This window comes from Polistes canadensis, unplaced genomic scaffold (assembly GCF_001313835.1).
Source record: "Polistes canadensis isolate GaletaPanama2010 unplaced genomic scaffold, ASM131383v1 scaffold_347, whole genome shotgun sequence".
NCBI lineage: Eukaryota > Metazoa > Arthropoda > Insecta > Hymenoptera > Vespidae > Polistes > Polistes canadensis.
In genome coordinates this window covers 37,226-58,387 of record NW_014569894.1, presented here as the reverse complement: position 1 = coordinate 58,387, position 21,162 = coordinate 37,226, and the positions used below count along the sequence as shown (strand labels likewise).

The window sequence follows — 21,162 nt, the reverse complement described above, 5'->3', positions numbered from 1 at the left end:
AGGTTCGATCGTAAATATTCTAAATAAATTTCTATAACAAAATTTATTTACTTTAAATACTGAAAAGTAATTGTAAAGCATAAAATAACTTTCAACCTTTTGGCTGAAAATACACAATCATTAATCTAAATAAATTTTACAAAGAAGATGCACTCGATCGAGTGAAAAAATTTTAATTCAAAAAACAAAATTAAAAATACATACGCATAAAATATAAATTACTGGGAAATACAATACTGCATATTTAAGTATGAAACGCGATTAATATGAAGAATAATCAAAAGAATATTCCTCTAAAAAGAATAAATTGTTTTTAAAATAAAACGAAAAGTATTGCATGTTAATTATATTAACGAATCTTAGTAGTAACTTTGTATCTTTATATATTCTTAAAGATAATATAGTACATTGTTGTTATGTTCTTTTTTCCTTTTTCTTGTTTGCATGCAACTACCAAAACAAAAATCAGGTATATCTAATCGATATGCTTATTTTGGATTTTTCTTCAACCTTTTTTTGATATTAATTTAATAAAAACTTGATAATGTATCTCTGATTATAATTAATATGTTCCATTCTTTGGTACCCAGTACTATTATCCAGGATTACTCTCTCTCACATAGTACTCATATATATAAATATAATATATAAATAAACAAAAAATATATACTGAAAAAAAAATATATAAGTTATACTGGAGGTGGTGGTGCCTTTCTATGAATTTTGTTAGAACTGGTGGCACTGCATTGCGATTCGGCAATCGATCTACCATCAGCTTCGTCCCTCCGACATAATTCCGTATCATTTTGCATCCAATTTTGCGTTTGACTGTGATTGTTATTATTCGTCCTAGAAGTTTGAATTTCCTCCCTTTCAGGCACAGAACTAACTTCTTCCAATAATTTTGACAAAGATGGAGCCAGACCTAATCCCAAGTTTCGTTCGTGATATACTTCGGAAATAGTAGGTGTTAATTCGCGTGTTAAACTCGTTAAAGATGTAGCTATATTTCTTAAGTTTTGCGGATGCGTTTCTGTCGCTTGTGTCGAGTCCGTTTGAGAACAAATATCTTCGTTGGATGTAGGATGTCGTGGTTTTCGGGGAGCGTTGGATCCAACTTCCGTTCTAACGCTCAATCTTTCTAATACGGTCGTTGGTAAAGGTGGCAGCGGTTGTCGTCTTAAAACAGTAGCATGGCCGTTATCCCAATCCGTAACCGAACTACTTGAACTTGATCCCGGCCTTACATTTTGATCGGGATATAAATTTCTTATACGCGTTTGATGATTCAAATTAAGTGCCACTGGAGGACTAGGTGTAAAAGCCACATCCGATTCACCTGTATTATTAAGTACGTGAAATTATTTGAAAACGTAATGTAAGAATAATTTGAAATATTATTTGAAAATTATTAATAATATACCTCCGCCACTTTGACATTGCTGACGAGATATTGTAATTGGAATATTTGGTGGTTCCATAGTTTTTCCATCTGGTTCTCCACGATGTCGTACGTAACTCGCAAATGCTCCTCCTAATTTAGGCCGCTCTATAACATTTTTTTCAGTATGTGCAACCGATGCTAAGCTTTCCATTGAACTGCTAGAATCTATGCTAAGACTCTTTGGAGCCTCTTGTGTATCTGATATAAAGAAAAGTTCGTTAGATTTGTGTAACGTGTGTTAAATATCGATTAGTATACAAATCAATATAAGAATGATTTACCAAATAAAGCAAGAAGTGCTTGTAAAGCGAATTGCACAGCTCTACGCGAAGCTTGTTTTCCTGTTCTTAATGTAACTTCAGATTGGCCAACTTCCATAAGATCGAATCCTAAACTTGCAAACAATTCGTGAGACCCGGGTGCTCTCCAAACTTGTACGGGTAAAGAAACTTCTTGTCCTTCGGTAGCACAACTGGCTCTTCTCATAGCAGCGATAACATCTTCTGCCGCTTCTGGGGCCTAAACGTCGCACGATGAAATTATTACAAAATGATGAATATTATGTTAAACAGAAAAAATAATTATTTTTAATTAATAATTAATTATAAATTTTTGTTATACATTTACCTGTAAAAGCCTAGCTAGCGCGTGTAACGAGGATGGTCCTAATCCTAGAAGAGCTTGTAAGCTAGCACTACATCTCGTTAATCTTTCTTCGGGATCACTCTGTGGGAAAAATACGGAAGATGGTATACCATTTCCAGCTGGTTCAAATCTGAATCCAACGGACATTAAAAGTTCTCGCCAACCAGCAGCCGTTCCGACTTTATTCTCGATACTACGTTGCGTCGTATACATGGCATTCTTTTGACCGCGATGTATTCTTTGCAATGATTTTTCTACCAAATGAAGGGTTACGCGTAAAGCGTCTCGACTCTGTTCAGGTCCTCCCCGTAATAATTCAGCTAGAGCTTGGCCCATAAGAGCAACCTTATTTGATAATCTTGTATCTCCTCCGATGAGCAACCACCCTGCCCAATTAGCTGGGTGAGCGAAATGTCGCGTATGTTGTACAGTTTGCATCGCTTCGGCTAAAGCTCTCGACGCTCTGGCACCTTGTAACATGGCACTATAAAATGCGCGTAATAAAATGCTACCAGCTGTAGGAGGAACTGCCCACATGCCTATTAGTACACATTGTGCTCCGGCATTCAATAACGCTTTTGTCAGATTCTGTATTCCGCTTGACGAAGGTGTCGTATTTTCGTTACCGTTCCAACAATGTCCACTGGATATTACCACTAACCTAGCAGATATTCGTAATTTTAAAATATCCGAAGAACTCAACAAGTATGCTGGTTTTTCCGATCCTTCTTCACATTGATCTGAAGTAAGCGCTAAACTTGTAGAATTCCAAAATACTGGTACAGTTAAATGTACGCATTCCGCATCAGGTAGAGATCTTAAAATTGCTGATCTTGTAGCTTCCATTCCTAAAAATATCAGCGACATTTAAATATAAAAATGTTCTTAGATTACGTAAACTCTTTAACAAATTTTTCATACAATGTACTCACCTATAAGAGCACGCGCTTCTAAAAGTTCAGCAACGATTTCAGATTCTGTTTCGGTAGAAGCCGCACTTTCCGGCCATCCGTATTCCTCTCTAACGTCCTCTGGAAGTGTAGGATTTCCTGCAACTAGAGCGGCCACGGTAGCACCACCCTCGGGCATAGGTGTCTTAGATCTTTTTTTAAGAGCTGCGAGCGATGGTACGACCAATAAAGAAAATCTTTCGCACAAATAATCTTCTCCTGGATTAGATTGTAAAGCTGGAAATGGTGCCAAATATAAAGACTTCTCGACCACCATAATGAGTTCCTTTCTAACAGGAGGCAATAAATCTTCGAACGGTGCCAAGAGTAAATCATAAAGCAACTGAATAGGTAACGGTGATTGCCAAGTGGGTCCTTTGATTCCTCGTCCCCAACGTGCACTTCCAGCTCGCGAACTAACCGATCCAACGCTGAATAGACTGCTTAAACTATAAGAACTCGCATTTAGATGATGTCCTCTCGTTGGTATTTTTGTCGACTCTTCTGCGAATTCATTGGATTCGTCTAAGAGTGCTTCGCGAGCTTGCAACACTTTTTGTTCCAATGTCACACCGTCGTCCAATGTTGTCGAATGAAACCTTAAAAGTCCTCGGCCTGGAGCTAAACACCATGCGTGCAATTGATTGCCCACTTCACTGAAATTTTTAATTTAAATTTATCTTATTTTTTTGTTGTATTTTTTACGTTGGTGATATTAATTTTCATTGATTTTCTTACCTGTAATACAATATCATTCCTCTTTGCCTGTCTATGATCTCCGAATAATGAGCCGTATCATCCAAAGAATTGCTTTTAGATCGTCTCGATCTCTCGGCCCAATTTAACGCTTCCTCAGCTCTATTTAAACTAATCAATACTTTTTGTAACATTCTATAAGTTTCGGTTAATAATTCGCTTTTGCTAGGTTGTCCGCAAATCAAGGACGAAGATGATCCGTCTAATGATTCCAAAAGATTAGCAGCTTTTTCCAAATGTTCTACGGAAGTTGCTGTTTCTCCAGCTTCCCAATGGACGAGGCCGAGTCTATATTTTAATCTAGCTGCTTCTTCTCTCCTTCCTAAACCTTCGGATAAAGATAATCCTGATTGCAAATAGCTTAAAGCCCTTGACAAATCTCCGCACAAATGATGTAGTCTTCCTAAGCTGGAAAATGCTGCTGCTCGGGCCAATTGATCTCCAGCAGCAGCTGCTAAACTCAATGATTGTTCTTGTAATCTTATAGCTTCCTCGTATTGGCCGAGCGCTTCCTGAGTCATAGCCAAATTCGCACAAGCCCTGGCTTGTAATCCAGCAGCATTTAAACCCTCGGCAATGGAAAGCTCTAACTGATGATGTCTTAATGCCGAATTAGGGTCATCCATTAATAAATGAACAGCACCTAATCCACTAGCAGCTTCAGCTTCGGCAGCTTTATCGCCAAGACCTCTGGCAAGAGCGAGTTGATGCGACAAACAACTAACAGCTTGTTCGTGATTTCCTAATGCTGCGTGTACTCTTCCTGTTAAAGTAAATCAGGATTTTATCAGATAAAAAAAATATTATTTATATTATTATATTTTATTACACAAACCTAAATCGCCGTAAGCTGCCCCTCTTGCTTCTGGACTATCAACTTCGTGCGCGGTTACTAATCTCTTTTCAAAACAAACTAACGCTTCTTGTAAATTTCCCGATGCCTCGCGAGCTCTTCCTAAACCCCTATATGCTCTTTCTTGATCTCTTATGCTTTTTAATTTTATAGACGCGGCCAATTGTTGTTCATGACATTTAACGGCTTCTTCTGGATCTCCCAAGGCTTCGTAACAATCCCCTAAATTTCCTAATGCTCTAGCTTTGTCAAGTAAAGATGTACCCGTTGTCAATGGTTCCAAAGTTGCTAATTGTTGTTCAAAATATCCAATTGCATCTTCGTAATGTGCCATATTAAGCCTAGCTATTCCCAGATTTCCTGTATCAATGGAAAAAATAAATGTTAGATCAAATAATTAAACCCTTGTCAAATAGTTAAACCTTATTTGTAATTATACCTACCTAATGCTTGTGCTTCAACGCCAGAATCAGCCAATTCTTTAGCTCTTTCTAATTGTTCTTGATAACATTTAACAGCATGGGTGTATTGACCTAACGCCATATGAACGGCACCTAAATTACCATGAGCTCTACATTCTCCTCGTAAATCGCCAGCTTCTTGTCTTAACGTAAGTTCTTGGGTATGAAATCCAAGAGCTTTATCAAGATTTTTGGTCGCTCTATGAGCAATTCCTAAAGCTCCATAAGCGGCTGCTTCTAAACTACGATCAGCGGCTTGTCGCGCTAAGTTTAATTGACGTTGATGCATTTTAATGGCTTCTTCTGCTTCACCGAGGCGCAAAAGACAATCCCCGATATTTCCCAAGGCCCGAAATTTACCGGCCAAGTGCTTGGTCATATGGGCTATGGCTACATTTAAGTAGACAAATATTCAGTTTATCCTATATAATATAGCATGGTGAAATGATCTTAAAATATAATACAATAGTTTGTTCTTACCAAGATAATATTTCTGACACTCCAAGGCAGTATCCAAATTTTCTAAAGCTAAATGCGCTAATCCTAAATTACAATACGCTCTTCCCATTCCAGATTTATCTTGCAAATCTTTGGCTAATGCCAAATCTTGATCGTAATATCTGACCGCTTCTCTATGGTTCCCTAAACAATAATGGGCATATCCTAAAAAATGGCATGCTTTAGCTTCCCCTTCAACATCGTGTAATTCCTGAGACAACATAAGATAATGTTCGTAATATGGAACTGCCTCTTCGAATCTTCCTCGCGACGATAAACAATTGGCAAGATTAAGAAGCGCGCACGCTTCGCCAGCTGTATCCTTCAATTCACGAGCTATTGCCAAGTGTGCTCTGTAATGTCTCAGAGCAGCCTCGTGGCCTTGTACGGCTTGATACGCTACAGCTAAATTTCCGTGCGTGCTTGCTTCCGAACTGCGATCATTGACCTAGGAAAAATTTTAATGGATTACGTTAATATAGACTTTGTCATTAAAAAGAAAATACGTTTGAAAATCGATTTGAAGTAGATACATTTGAAAATATTACCTCTTTACTTATGGTCAACTCTTGCTTATGATACTTAATAGCCTGTTCATAATATCCCAAAGCATTGTAAGCATTCCCAATATTTCCATAGGCCCTGCCCATACCAGCTCTGTCACCCAAAGCTCGGGCAATACCCAAATGCGCTTGGTGTAACTTAAGCGCAGCATCATGCTCACCAAGTAATTGATAAACTATTCCTAGATTGCTGCATGCCCGACCTTCTGCTACTTTGTCTTTTGTTGCTAGCGCGACATCGAGTTGTCTCTGATGCCAAAGCTTGGCTTGAGCAAGGTCGCCTACATTAGAATACATTTGAAAGAGATTACATAATAAAGTTCACTTCTCCATTGCTTTCCTCATTATTTTTCGTTCGGAAAATTATTTCACCTGCACATCTTGCAGCATGACCCAGTCCTGCATAAGCTCTTGTTTCTATTGCCCTATCCCCAAGTTCCTGAGCTATTCTCAATACACTTTCGTGATAAGCCATTGCTTGACTAAAATTTCTGCAATAGTGATGCGACGATCCCAAGTTACTGAACGCCTTTGCCTCTTCCACGCGATCTCCCAAGCGTCTTGCTATTCGTAAATGTTGCGTATGACAGTCTACGGCGCTTTCAAATTCTCCCATAGCTAGATAAACTGCTCCGACGTTACCAATTTCACGAGCTTCTTGAAGACGATCACCCATTTGTTTGACTAATTGGACGCATTGTTTATGAGAAGCTAGTGCATTTGGAAGGTCACCGATGGCCGTATAAACGTGGCCTAAACTTGTTAAGGCAGATGCCGCTGCTTGAGTATCTTTACATTTCATGGCCAAAACTAATTGGTATCGATGTGCTGTTAAAGCTTCCTTATAACTGCCTTTACTAAAATAAGCCGATCCTAAATTTCCATGTGCTCTACATTCACCTTGCGTATCCCCCAAAGATCTGGCAACGCCTGAAAATAATATTTATCAAATGCCAAATAATTCCTTAACTTTAATATACCTTTAAACTTTTTTTCATTATCACACATACCCAAATCTTGTTGCATATAATTGATTGCTTTGTCCAAAGAATTTAATGCCCAATATGCGCTAGATAGGGCAGAGAAAACGGAACCTCTTAATTTTAAACTGCATGAACCAATTGTGAGTGCAGCTTCTAACACGCCGGCAGCTGCTTTGTATTGTCCAGCGCCAAGAAGTTCCTGACCAACGACAGATATTACAACGAAAGAGGATTCATCTAATTTCATTGCTCGCAATTGTTGAAATGTCGGTTCTAACGTTGGTCTTAAAGGAGATTTCAAGGAAGCTTCTACCAAACCAGATAATAATTGACAATTGGAAGGATCGTGAGCTAATCCGGTACTGAATGCTACAAGGGCTTCTCCATGTCTGCCCAAACATTGTAAAGCAACACCTTGACGATAATATGCCTGAAAAATTAATAATACAAATATTATTGATTCTATTTTGTAATCAAAAAAATAAATAAATAAATGAATGAATATACACATACCTTTGGCCATTGTGGACTAAGCTCTGTGGCTCTTACGGCATCCTGAAGGGCAAGGGCAAATAAACCCATTTTTAATCGTGCGGCTGATCTATTGGAATATAATACATGACTGAGTGGATCTAAGACCAAGGCTTCGGTGTATAAAGTAGCAGCAAGTGCATAATCTCCATTTTGACATGCTGCATTGCTACGCCGTACAGTCTCTAGGAATAATGATCTGGATCCAGCGGCCAAGGCCGACGTACCTTCGGGCTCCACCTGAAATGTATTAAAATAAGTTAGTAAAGTATACATTACTAAAATATAAATAATTACAAATACTATATCTAATATTTATTATTTTCTAATGAAATAGTCAAATTTGTTAAATATGAAATAAAGATCTGACGAAAATAGAATGAAACTAAGGTATAAAATATTAGTTGTAGAAAAAATGTAATAATAGAAAAAAAATGAGGTGATTACCTCAGAGATATCCCTATGAGACATTGTTTAAGACGAGCCGGGAACATCCTCCTGCATGGGCATTATCTGCCGCAAACGAGCTCCATTAGATAAGGCTTCGGGCTTTAATACATACGTAAGGCCTTTTCTAGTCTTTCTCCCAACTTTTCTCTCTTCTCTCCTTTTACACTAAACTTAGAATCTCAATAATGTTATTTATTATTTTAAATTAGGTTTAATCTTAGTCCCGTATTTATATTTCACTATTTGGTCTAGGCACCTGAAGTCTTCTTTTCTCTAGACTCGATAAATTGATCCGATTAATAAAAAAGGAGGGAGAAAGGCGTCTTAGGGGGGCACCCACTGCATTCCTTAGGCACAGCCATCTTGGAATGTGGGGGGTTTCTCCCTTGGGCCCCTCTTCTTTACTTTTACATGCGTACACCGTACTTACACTTTACTAACCTATGTGTCTCTGCCTGCGTATATATGAATGTAAGATATACACAAGGCCCCACCTGTAAGAGCGCGTAGAAAATTGGAATCTTATACAGGACATGCATCTTTAAATATATAATCATTAAACATTAAATTCCTTTCTTACTTCTTTCCTTCCCTTTTGCTTTTCTTTTATACCTTCTTTAATAATCATCCTTGTGATTTTTAATTATTTAAATTCCAACAAAATTTGCAAGTATGATTTAAATAAATAATATAAAAATAAACACAAAACGTTGCAAGCACGCACGCACACACACATATTTATTTAGAAATGTTAATATAAAATATTGTAAATAATCTTTTTATATAACAGAAAATAATAACATAGATATATCATGTGGCATATGCAATTATAAATATTCGATAAAAAGTATATTATTTGTATACAATATCATTTTAATTAATAATTGTATGCAATATAATACAATTAAAATGATGTGGAATGTATGTAAATACTTGAAGTTTTATTATTACTAAATAAATTTGCATCGTCTACGCAAACTTGTGGTCTCTTTTATATTATTTAAGCCTTCTAGTTTTCTTTTTTCCAATTTTTTGATTTTAAATTATATTTATGTACATTATTTTTTCTAATACATCTTGAATAATGTTTTCTTTTTTCAAGTATAAAACTGTGCACCTATATTTTTATAAAATTATATTATTATTACTATTTATATAAACATAGGTACATATAATTTTTTCTTTTCTGGCACAGACATCGTTTGCGATTATTTTGTTCATACATTACTCTCATGCATACATGTATGCATGTATGTTAATATTATGGAATGTTTATGTATTATTTAAATTATTATCAGTGTATATAATTCTCTCAAAACACAACGTGTGTGTGTCGATATATCCAGTATTGCAAAATGTATGCATATATATATACACACAATTTAAATTAATAAAACTTTGTGCTTAATATATAATATGTCTCTATACATATATAAAAATGTGTTTTGTGCAAGCAATAATGTTTCTTTAATAAAATGCAGTGAGTGATCGGTTAATGAACACTTTACAAAATAAGTGCAAGGAAAACCAACACTATGTGTAAAATTTGTAAAACTGTAATAGTTTCTTTTCCGATGATGGTTTAACGAACAATTCAGGTAGCGGATTATGTTTGTCAACTGATCAAGCACTGTACATCAAATGATCGACGTAATACGAGACGTATTTACCAATTTAACAAGGTAATATCTTTGAATGATAATAAACTTATTATAAGGAAATAATATTCCAGTCACATTATCATACAAACATATTATGCAAACGTATTCTCATAAAGGAATGTCCTAATGTTCACATGACATATCATTTACAATAATATAGTAAAATAAAAGTTCTATAAATACATATAAGTTTTCTCATGGCCATATTTTCTTAAACAGATCCATAAATGAATCGTAAATCATGAATGTTATAGCAACATCTAAACATACTCTACTTAATCTTGGAATAGTGCCTTTATAAAAGGCAAATGGACCCTCTTTCTTCCATACTTGGATAACGCAGTCTATACTGCTTTTATATTTCGATGCCTCCAAACCCTAAAATAAAAGTTCAATTATTATACTGAAAATTGTTAAATAAAAAAAAACAACGAGGAAGGAATTGCTACGCACCTGCATTCTAGTTTTTACAACATCAATAGGGGTATTCCCGAAAACTGAAGCTGCTCCCGCACACGCACCGAACGCACCAACAACGACCTTAGGAACATTTTTATTATTGTCGCCACCTCTGTACCAGTCTTTTAATGTTTCCATTACAAAAAATCGTATTGCTTGATTAGAGCCTTGTTTTAAAATAGTAGGCATAACACCTTGGTATACTCCTTTGAATCCTATTAAACAAAATAACAATATTAAATAATGAAATATAATTGATTTATCTATTCTTGTTAATTAAAACACATTCATGGTAGTAATTTAAAGATATATATGAAGTATATTAATTGATATTTTAAATGAAAATTTTCAAAGGATTGAATACACACACATGTGGTCAATTATTAATATGCATAAAGAAGGAGAAAAACATGTCTTACTATCTCAATCTTGTAAGCCTCAGTTTACAAATGGTATTACCTTTCCTTTTCATCAGTCAAGTTAATACGGTTCAAGGACTAATTCTACATATACCATTATTCTTATCATTCATTTACAAGATACTTTTACGGATTTCATAATTTTGTAAATTCTTATTTAAACTAATTACGAAATTACGTATTAGTAGGATAAAAATAAAAATATGTCAATAACATTTGCATTTCTTAAGAAACAAAGACTCACTCATAAATATCTATAGATATCATGTAATAATGTATAATTCATCATACTTGAACTTTGTGTGTAATAAATTTGTGCCAGAATTTTCAACGCTAATGAAAAGAAGAAACTCATGGTAATCAAAATGTTCAAGCAATATTTATATCATAAAAAAAATATTCTTGTTACATAAAGAGAAAAACTGTAAAATCGTAGAAATGCTTACCATTTTCTTTGACTATCAAACTAACGCCATGGAAAAATCCCTTAAACTTAGGATTAGGCGATCTCTGATCGTTAATGAATTTAACTTTGACCGTTTCCATAGGAGTCACTGCGAAAATAGCTTCGCATACACCAGCGCAAAGTCCTGCCAAAAGTTTTCTCTGAGCGTTGAGATTTCCATCTGTGTCGACCAATCTTTTTTTAACCGACTCGAAAGCACCAAAACGTACTGCCGACTTTGGTATAGAGCCGTAAAGGAGAACGGATAGGCCTCTGTATAGTCCAAAGAATCCACGCGTTTTTACAGTTTTTGTTACACAATCCCATATTCCTGTATATTCTTTGCCAGCTCCACTTTTACCATCCAATTGTAGTTGCGTTTTCACGTATTCAGTTGGATACGTAATACAAATTTCTATACCTCCGGTAATACCACCTGCCAAGAATAAGTATAAAATATTTCTTTTTATACACTTATATATATATATATATAATCTATTTACTTAATTAATACAAGATAATATGTAAGTATAAATAAATGGGAAGCATATAAAATATATTGTAGTAAATGTATTAATAAGATAGTAAATATATTTTTTCTTATTGAAGGTTAATATGATTTCGACCTTTGAACTATCACACCATAGAGTGAGCACCACTAACATTATGTTTCTCTCTCTTTTATTGGCTCATTCAATGACCGAAATACACACTCATGCGTGGAAATCATGCTGTAATGCATGCATAGAAATATATTTAAATACATATCTGCAAATGATATGTATCGAACCCCATTCTTGATAGAAATAAGAAATCTAAACCTTTGACAAATGTCAGAAGTAAATGTTTTTCTATCAATTTGATAAGATAACGGAAAGTAAAATGAGAAACATGGTATCTACCTATTATGAGATGATTAAATAATCAGAAAAAAATAGACCACTGTGTACCAGCAATGATTCCTTTGAGACCAATATTAGTAGCACCGGCAGCAGCCACAACCGAACCATTCTGAAGCCATGGTCTTTTTGGGAATGGATTTTTATTATTGTATGATGATATTAATGACGGTTCTTGTATAAATTGATGCCTTAACCAAACTGGATCCATAGCGATCGCGATGACGATGACGATAACAATAACACAATTAATCCTTTCTTCCACTGAAGACGTCGAAACCAAAGTGATCCGATCAAGTCATGTGTGTCCCTCAATGGTGCGAGCGAATAATACTTCCACGATTCCCCTTCTTCTTATTTTTTGTCGTCGTACGACTTCTTTGGATCAGTTTTTTTTTTCAGTTCTTCGCTACGCGCGACCTCGTTAAAGTCCGATATTTGATCGAAACGATTAGGTGAAAAATAAAACATTATTTCTTTCTAATTTTTTATTTTATTTCTTTTTTAATATATATATATATATCTTTTTTCTCTATTATCAATTACTTTCAATATTTCTTAAAGAAATTTGATGAAGTATCTTTTTTCCTTCCTTACGTATATTACATTTCATTGTAAGACCTTGGAATTTGTTAAATTTTTTTTAATTCAATGCATTTTATTCGTATATTTAATCGACGTTTTATCGTTTATGATTACCTTTTATAAAAAAGTAAAATTCATAGATATAATATAAAATTCTTTTTTTATTTTATAAGTCTTATCTTATTTAACGTCTCTTATTTGCAAAAAAACGTGACACAGTTTCCTCATTAAAATAAATTCCATAATTTGTGTGGATGAGAATGATTTATATTTACAAACGATCTATTCACTTTTATTTAATATTGAGTTCACAGACACGACGAGATATATATAATTAATTGTTAAATAAAATATCACTTTATAAAAGTGCTCGTTTTATTGGTAGAAAAATTCTAATAATTTTTTGAAAATTATTAGAAAAAGAGGAAAAAAAGTAACTCGATATAAAGTTTTATATAAATTTCTTCGCTTAACATCGACACATTTTTTTTACTACATATCTTGTCTCTTTATTCTTTTTCATTTTATTCGATTTCTTTTGTAATTTCTTTTTTTTTTTCGATTTTAGGTAAACAAATATATGAAATAAACATTGTTCCTTATCTCAAATAATAATGGTCCATGTTATTTACCATCCAGGTGTGGTATTTGCTAATCTTCGCATACGCCTGAAATAAAAATCAAAAATAATTTTCCGAATCAGAGATGGCTGTTTCTTAATATTGAAATATTTTACCGAGTATTTCTATCTTGATCTCTTATTTTCTTTTCCATTTCCGCGTCGGTTAAAGTTTCTAAAAATGGAGCCCACTGATCGGCTTCGGACGGAGGTCTAAATGGTACTTCTACTGTTGGTAACGGCGCTTCAGAAAATGCATACGTTCTTTGGTGCCATGATAATTGACCACGAACGCTGAAAAAGAAATAATGTAAATAGTAATGTAAAATAAAATGGATAAAAATAATGCATATAATAAAATTACCTATAGGCAATAGCCGTAACAAATTCTCCACCGAGTCCTAATTCGGCGCATAATTTCATGGCAAACTTTTCAGGATTATTTTCTTTCTCCGACATGTCCCATTCTACTTGGTCTACTAAGGATGTATTACCGACATGTATGTTCAATTTAATGATTACTCTTTGATCGCATTGTTCTTCCAAAATAGTTTCTTGTGGGAAGGCTTCTATTTGTTGTCTTATAGCTTGAGCTATCGCAGGAACAAAAGTTAATGGATTCAAATCTAAATCGTCGCATAATACCTCCGCAAATTGTTCCGGTGTTATAAGACTTTCTATAAAAAAACAACAATATGAATATTTATAACTTTAAAGATTTACCATTTAATTAATCTAATATTTAAGTAAAGTCATACGTACCATTTTTATTCCAAGTAAAAGTATCCCTCAATTTTTGACCTTCTATTTCCATGTCCAAACGTATGGGAACCAACATTTCTTGTTGTGCTGCATTTTCTAAATTGGCAGATGGATCTGTATCGTCGAAACTATAACAGATAAAACAAATATAACTTCTATATTATTAAATGTCTTAATCTCTTCAATTTCTAGAATTATTATTTACCACAATGGAAATGTTCTGACTTTTTTATTGTGAACCCTATTTCGATTGATAGGTGTAGCCTGTGGTACTGCATCTAAATGCGAACTGTTGGGCAAACTTGGAACCCATGCCATTGACTTTTTAGATTTTCCTTCTCTAGGCGCAGGTGGTTCAGTAGAATGTACTGATACAGCTTTATACTTATCATCATTACCTTCAATAATATCTTCTACTTCGCTTGCTCTTAAAAGTGATACACTTGATGCAAGTACGTGCTGGCTTAATCCAAGTTCAACTAATTTTTTACGTTCGTCATTAGTTATAGACCTTCTAAACATACCAGGATAACGTTTATACAACGACCCACGAAAGAGTCGCAAATAATTGCCCACTTCGGAGCCAATACAATAATATTCTCCATTTTCCTCTACTTGAAAACTTATAGGTTTATCTCCGTAAGTACGCAATGCCATGTTATATTTCTTTTTTCACTACAAAATAAGAACGATATTACTTTTAAACATATCCCACAAATCTCCTTGTATTAATTATTTATTATTAATTAAAAAAAAAACTTTTCTCTAATTACTGAACATATAGAATTTATAATTTTTCTAACCAAGAATTCTGTTAAATCAACTACTATCAGATTAATAATAATAATATATTCCAGTAGATGACAGAAGGGTCGCTTTACTGAAACTGCCCTCTGGAATTCGGACTAATTACTCGGTCGATAATCAAATGTTACATTACCGAAAGGAAAGTATTATGGTACATTACATCATTTAATATGATTAGAACAGCTGGACACTTTTTCAAATTTTCTCTCATATGAAAAGATTTTCCTTACCTCTACTCACTATAATTTAAAGTTCATTTTTTTTCAAATTGCGCTTGCGCCTTGAATTTGTTGTTGCGCATGCGTATAACATATCTCCCATTCATGACGTCACCATTTCATAATTATTCAAAGTGTAATAATATTTTCAACTAATTAACGATAAATAAAACATTTGTAATAAAATAAAGTTGAGAGAGAGAGAGAGAGAGAGAGAGAGAGAGGATCCGGACAAACAAAAAGTGAGCAATTGATTGAAAACAAAAAACAATAGAAAACTTCATTGCTTTGCTTAAAAATGAGAAAAACGTTTTCGATTTTTCAATTATTAATAACTAATTAAATAATTTATTAATAAGGTAAGCAATTATATGGATTTTGATAGATCAATTAGTGATCAATTAGTGAGTAATTAATAGCACTTACTTATTTTTTTTCTGCTGTTGCGGTTCTATGCCAACTTTTTAGTGCTTCTTCTATGTACTTCTGTATTCTTTGCTATTATATACAATTATACATAAATGTCGATAATTATAAATTAACAAAACGTAATTAAATGATATAAAATATAAGAAATGTTATTTACATTCTAAAATATATAGATTTATGAAAGAAAATTCACATAATCGCATCGTGTAAGCAATATTTTGCCTCCAAATAGAGTGCGCTAGTATTCAAAACTCGATGAATTAATTGCAATGAGGGCAGATATTTTCATCGAAAATACGATTACATGAAAACAGAAGTATAGAGTAATATCGTCATAGGATGATTGGAAATTTAGAGGCAACTAAGAAAATGCAGATCGCAAAGTTATTAAGGTTGAAAATGTTTGACCTTTATCTGTCGAGATTGACATCATTTATAATTCTGTCTTGAGAAGAAATGAGTTGGAAAGTAAATGTGATCGGTTTATATATGGTCGGTTTATATCGATATAAGGAACAAGGATTAAAGGGTCGATAAAAATATTTGATGAAAATAGAAAACATTTTGTGTACCGTTTTTCAATAAAAATCAAAAATTGAAGTTGAAATGAAATTGAAATCAATGAAATAAATAGTTGGATTTTTGTTGTTAAAAAGGAAGGGTGAAAAATAAATGATAAAGGTCCATGTGCGCTTAATCATTTTCCTTTGGTTGCGCATCGTTCCTTTTAGAGTTTCTATAGATATGTATGCGTGTTGTGTACGCGCAAGTGTATTGTCTCTGGTAATACTCATTTCTTCGATTCGTAAAAAGGGGAGTCTTGTTAGGAGGTACTGCGCAGTGAAGCTGTTGTTTTTTAACCAGTTGTATTAAAAAAAAAAACAAGAGCAATAATAATCGCCTCCTTGTGTGTGTTTCGCGCTTGGTAGTGTAAACGCCGGTAATGAGTGTTTATACTGGAACGACTGTAGCGATATCGACGACGACGACGACGACGACGACGACGGCGACGACGACGGCAACAGCAACGGCAACAGCAACGGCAACGGCAACGACGACGACGACGACGACAACGGCGACGACAACGACAGCAACAACGACAACGACAACGACAACGACGACGGCAACAGCTTCGGCGTCGGCGGTTCTACTGTCGCCAGATTCCGCCAACGGTTGGATTGAATTTTGTGAAAGACACGCCCGTGCCTCGGCCTCTGACTTTGCCAAGGCTTTCTGCACTTATGTCAGCCTAAATCTACCTGAAAGTGCAAGATCAACTTTATCTCATCGTGATTTTCTCAGAAAGTTTGTCGATAGTTTCTGCGAACACTTTGAGAGCGAATACTTGCGTCGTACTGTTAGGTCTGTCAAGTTCAATCTTTTTCAATTAACATTAACTTTTTGCTCCTCCTTTCCAAAACTTATGTTTACAAACATTAAATATATTTTCTTCCATGAGACTTTAAATTCTTCTAATATCTTTAAGAGAATAGATAGTATAGAAATAATTAAGAGATACATTTATGACAAAATTTGGATTCAATACATTGTTGAATGTATTCTTTTATTTTTTAGATCACTAACTGCATATGATGTTCGACAAACAGCGCTCACTGAAAGAGATCCAAATGCCATATCTCAAAATAACAATGCTCCAATTCGTGCTTCGTCGCATGAAGAATTTAGCGATTACTCTGAACACGATGGTGAAACGGTATCACCTAAGCCAGTTCACAAACCTTTCTTTCGCCGATTGTCGTTTAAAGGACTTAAAAAAGGAAAGAGTTTCTTTCACAAACAGCAGAGCGACGAAGTAGAATTGTCTCATAGTGAACACCGTAGAGATAAACATTCGAAAACTAAACTTTCTAAAATTGTTGTTGAATGTAGAAAAGAGGGTATTGTTAATTCTTTGATGGGGGAATACATAGATGGAACTCAAAAATGGGAAAAATCTAGATTGGCATTGATAAAAGCAATCGGAGGTTATATGCTAGAATTTTATTCTCCTCCCAAAGCAGTCAAACCGCGCAGCGGCGTTTTTTGTTCCGCAATAACTGAAGCCAGAGAAACCACAGCACTTGAAATGCCAGATCATGAAAACACATTTGTTTTGAAAACACAAAATATGGAATTTGTAATAGAAGCTTATGATTCTAATGATATGAAATCTTGGCTGGCTACTATTAAATATTGCATGCGTACTGTACAGCAAAATTCTACCACGCCTGTCTCTGGTACACGAGATTCAATAGCAGATTCTTTAGGACATGCTTCTACTATTGGAATTAGTAGCGAAGGTGATAGACTAAGGGCCAATTCGGCAAGTAAAGGTTCTCGAATAACATCTCATGAGCCAAATACAGAGGAAGCATTATCCAATCCACCGGAATTGCCTCCAAGATTACGTATGCAAAGTAGCAGTAATTTGGAATTATGCTCGTCGCAACAAGAAATTGAACAATGTGAGAAATAATATGCATGTTTAATAATCGATTATATTTTAATGGAATAAAATCTCAATTAATTTTTTGTTTCTTTTTAGTAGCTGCAAATGACGGTGAGCTAGATTTATCAAGTAGCTTACGAGAGTATCCTTGGTTTCATGGTACACTGCCACGTTCAGATGCAGCACAGCTTGTTTTGCACAGTTCTGCTAATGGCCACGGTGTTTTTCTTGTTCGCCAAAGTGAAACACGAAAAGGAGAATTTGTATTAACATTTAACTTTCAGGGAAGAGCAAAGGTAATCTATTAAAAACTATAAATAAATAATATGTCGTTTGTTGCAATCTTAAAAAGATTAAAGAAAATTAATTCATCATTTCTATAAATTCCTTTATATTTATTATTTTAGCATTTACGCATGACATTGAACGATCAAGGCCATTGTCGTGTCCAACATCTTTGTTTTCCGGCGATATACGATATGTTAGAACATTTTCGTCAAAATGCCATACCTCTTGAATCTGGTGGAACTGCAGATGTTACTCTAACAGAATTCGTGGTGGCTAATCCTGCTTATCGAACGGCGCATCACCATATGATAGGCGTAATGCAACAGTCGCAAGAAAGAAGACCTCCGGTAGCTCCAGAGCCCAGAGAAGTAAGAGTCAGCAGTGGAAGTCTAACTCCTCTTGAATGAGCGCGAGTGGCCAACACCCACAGTCTGAAGTCTGATTTACAGACAGTGAGTAGATAACTAGATAAAGTGATGCGCTCTCTTTCCATTCATCTCATAAGTATAATGGCTCTACCAAAATTCGATTTAATTGCATATATAAATTTTATTATATATATATATATATATTTAATAATTATTAGTCTCGATTAAAAAACTAATTCTAATATATAAAATTATAATTAATTTTTGGAAATTTCTTCAGATTTAAGTATCTTATAGCGCGCTAATGTTTCTATCCGAGAAAAGTAAAAGTTATATATTATTGGAATGTAATTATTCTAATAACAACATTTGTTGGCTTAAAAGGAAATGACAGTGGGGCAAAAAAGCTCGCTTTTTCATACGATGGTGTATTCTTAAAGCTTCTGGTAAATTACGATCAATTGACTTTTATATTATAAATTTACACATTAACTTGCATTTTTGTTATATTACCTTTAACGATAACCAGAAAATTTAAGAATTTGTCCACAAGCGTTTATAAGAATATATAAAATAATTTTTTATAATTAAATTAGGTACACACATATGGAGGTTCTATAAGAACACGTACTGAGTCCTTGGAAAGACTGGAACAACTACATAACATTGCAGAGCAACTAGGTTCAACGTCGACCACTGGCAGAGCGGTTCAAAATACGTATAGTTTTCTCTGACGATGGATAAATTATAATTTTTATCGTTAGAACAGTATTTTATTTCTTTCAGAACTAAGTTGCACTGATAAGACAAACTAAAAAAATCGAAATTCTTACTGAAACATATATGTTCTATATATAAATATTTTGAACGAGTATACCTTCTTCAAGAGCACTTGTTGCATTGTTTAAGATTTCATATTTTGCCAATTCATTTTATTATAATCAAGAGTATATGATTAATAACACAATTTTTTTATCCCTACAGTTAGATGCTAACAATTACGTCATTTTTTTATTAATATGAATTTTACATTTAATATCGAGTTTTTTTAATCATAACAATTGATTACAATATTGATCCAATATTCATTTCTAAAGTAATGTATTATATTCTGCAATATATTAGAATGTTAAACTTAAGATAGCATTTATAGCAACTTTTGGATACTTGATTTCATATTACGAAACATGGATTTTTGAAAAAACATATATATTAGGGTAGAAATTAATTCGGTGTCTTTTTTAAACAATCATTACTTCTGTTCGAATTAAAATTTTTTACCGCTCTTGATGCCATCTAAAACCACTTATCATCCTCTGTACGAATTACTATTATATCAAAACAATTAAAAACGTCATAGGGTATCAAATACGCCATTGATTGCTTTTCATAGTTTTAAATGAAAAAATCGGCTTTTTGTTAAACTACTGACATGATTTGTCAGAGATTGTTATTAGGAAAGAATGCTCTAACTTATAAAACGTGCAAAAAGTTCATTTACCGACCATGAAACAAGGCACGCTATTTTGCAACATGAAAAAGCTCCGCCATATGTTGCTTTAGGCACGTGGAACTCCATTTATACCTTGGGATGAGAAGTTCTCCCTTATGCTGCTTACTCTCCGGACCTAGTCGGTCCCTTCGAACTACCATCTTTTTAAGGCCTAAAAACATTATTTGTCGAGGGAGGAGTATAATACTTGCACACATACGTGCAAGTTGGTTGAAGAGGTCCGATAAATGCATAGAAGATTTCATAACCACCAAACCACCGTCATTCTACGAGGATAACATTTATAAGTTACCCAGTAAGCGGTAAAAGACTATAGAAAATAACGGTAAATATTACAAAACATAATACTGTACCTAGTATTTGTAATAAAATCTCCAAGTTAAGAAAAAAATGCACCATTTAATTTCTACTCTTAATATATATGCAAAATAAAATAAATTTTTAAATCTATCCAATAAATTTTAAAAGTTCTTTTTAATATACATTCAAAAGAAAAAGAACATTTACTTTGTTAAGTAATAACTCTAGTAACAAAATTTACTTTTTCCTTCTTTTCTTTTATTTATTATTATAGAAGATAAAAAACTTGTAACGTTTTGTTGCTTATGAACCTTTTTGCGTGCATGAAATATAAAATTTGAAATTTTTTATTTTTAATTTGTTTTATAATATGCATCAATTTTAAATTAATGAATGGTTGAGATTACACATGAATTAATATTAATATTTAATAGATTTTTTATTAAACACTTATAAATGAGTGAAACTCTTTATTTGCTATCTGCTTTAAATAACATATTGTAAGAAAACTTGTATAAATTAAAATTTACGATGTATGTACTTACATAATATCACACATAAGAACACGTTTGTATATGATGTACTGCCATATATTACGACTTACATTATTCCACTTTCTTTTTTCCTTTTCTTTTTTCACACACAAATAACATATCATCTCATTAAAATATTAAAAGTGCATTGAAATTCTACTATAACAGATTAATTAATGGAATTGATTTTTTATTTTTGCTGGAATTACTTCTAAAGTACTTGGAAGGACGGTCCAAAAAAGGATTACGTACTTTTTAATATATTTAAAATATA

General features: G+C 33.7%; 4 protein-coding genes across 6 annotated transcripts; 1 reads left to right on the top strand and 3 right to left on the bottom strand.

Annotated features, from left to right (window-relative positions):
* Positions 1–136: 136 nt before the first annotated feature.
* On the bottom strand, positions 137–8,670 carry LOC106791848 (tetratricopeptide repeat protein 28). Its single transcript, XM_014757806.1, has 15 exons — positions 8,576–8,670; positions 8,132–8,197; positions 7,667–7,924; positions 7,181–7,583; positions 6,543–7,100; positions 6,156–6,451; positions 5,590–6,055; positions 5,092–5,499; positions 4,631–5,008; positions 3,778–4,558; positions 3,022–3,695; positions 2,072–2,937; positions 1,726–1,963; positions 1,424–1,642; positions 137–1,339 (listed from the first exon to the last, which is right to left on the bottom strand). Exons 2-15 carry the CDS (start codon positions 8,153–8,155, stop codon positions 690–692), a joined length of 6,219 nt encoding a protein of 2,072 aa, XP_014613292.1. The 5' UTR covers positions 8,156–8,197; positions 8,576–8,670; the 3' UTR covers positions 137–689.
* Positions 8,671–9,674: 1,004 nt separating this feature from the next.
* On the bottom strand, positions 9,675–12,472 carry LOC106791863 (putative tricarboxylate transport protein, mitochondrial). The gene is made up of 4 exons (XM_014757837.1): positions 12,069–12,472; positions 11,120–11,554; positions 10,249–10,469; positions 9,675–10,173 (listed from the first exon to the last, which is right to left on the bottom strand). Exons 1-4 carry the CDS (start codon positions 12,226–12,228, stop codon positions 9,991–9,993), a joined length of 999 nt encoding a protein of 332 aa, XP_014613323.1. The 5' UTR covers positions 12,229–12,472; the 3' UTR covers positions 9,675–9,990.
* Positions 12,473–13,171: 699 nt separating this feature from the next.
* On the bottom strand, positions 13,172–14,837 carry LOC106791864 (SWI/SNF-related matrix-associated actin-dependent regulator of chromatin subfamily B member 1). Of its 2 annotated transcripts, XM_014757839.1 has the most exons (6): positions 14,787–14,837; positions 14,189–14,658; positions 13,984–14,111; positions 13,586–13,898; positions 13,339–13,515; positions 13,172–13,270 (listed from the first exon to the last, which is right to left on the bottom strand). In XM_014757839.1, exons 2-6 carry the CDS (start codon positions 14,638–14,640, stop codon positions 13,231–13,233), a joined length of 1,110 nt encoding a protein of 369 aa, XP_014613325.1. In that variant the 5' UTR covers positions 14,641–14,658; positions 14,787–14,837; the 3' UTR covers positions 13,172–13,230. The 2 variants fall into 2 exon arrangements, with proteins under 2 accessions (XP_014613325.1, XP_014613324.1); XM_014757838.1 differs by lacking the exon at positions 14,787–14,837 and having other exon boundaries at positions 14,189–14,770.
* Positions 14,838–15,689: 852 nt separating this feature from the next.
* On the top strand, positions 15,690–20,446 carry LOC106791850 (SH2B adapter protein 1-like). 2 transcript variants are annotated; one of them, XM_014757810.1, is made up of 5 exons: positions 15,690–16,799; positions 17,013–17,902; positions 17,983–18,182; positions 18,294–18,542; positions 19,139–20,446. In XM_014757810.1, exons 1-5 carry the CDS (start codon positions 16,381–16,383, stop codon positions 19,274–19,276), a joined length of 1,896 nt encoding a protein of 631 aa, XP_014613296.1. In that variant the 5' UTR covers positions 15,690–16,380; the 3' UTR covers positions 19,277–20,446. The 2 variants fall into 2 exon arrangements, with proteins under 2 accessions (XP_014613296.1, XP_014613297.1); XM_014757811.1 differs by having other exon boundaries at positions 15,692–16,799; positions 18,294–18,626.
* Positions 20,447–21,162: the final 716 nt, after the last annotated feature.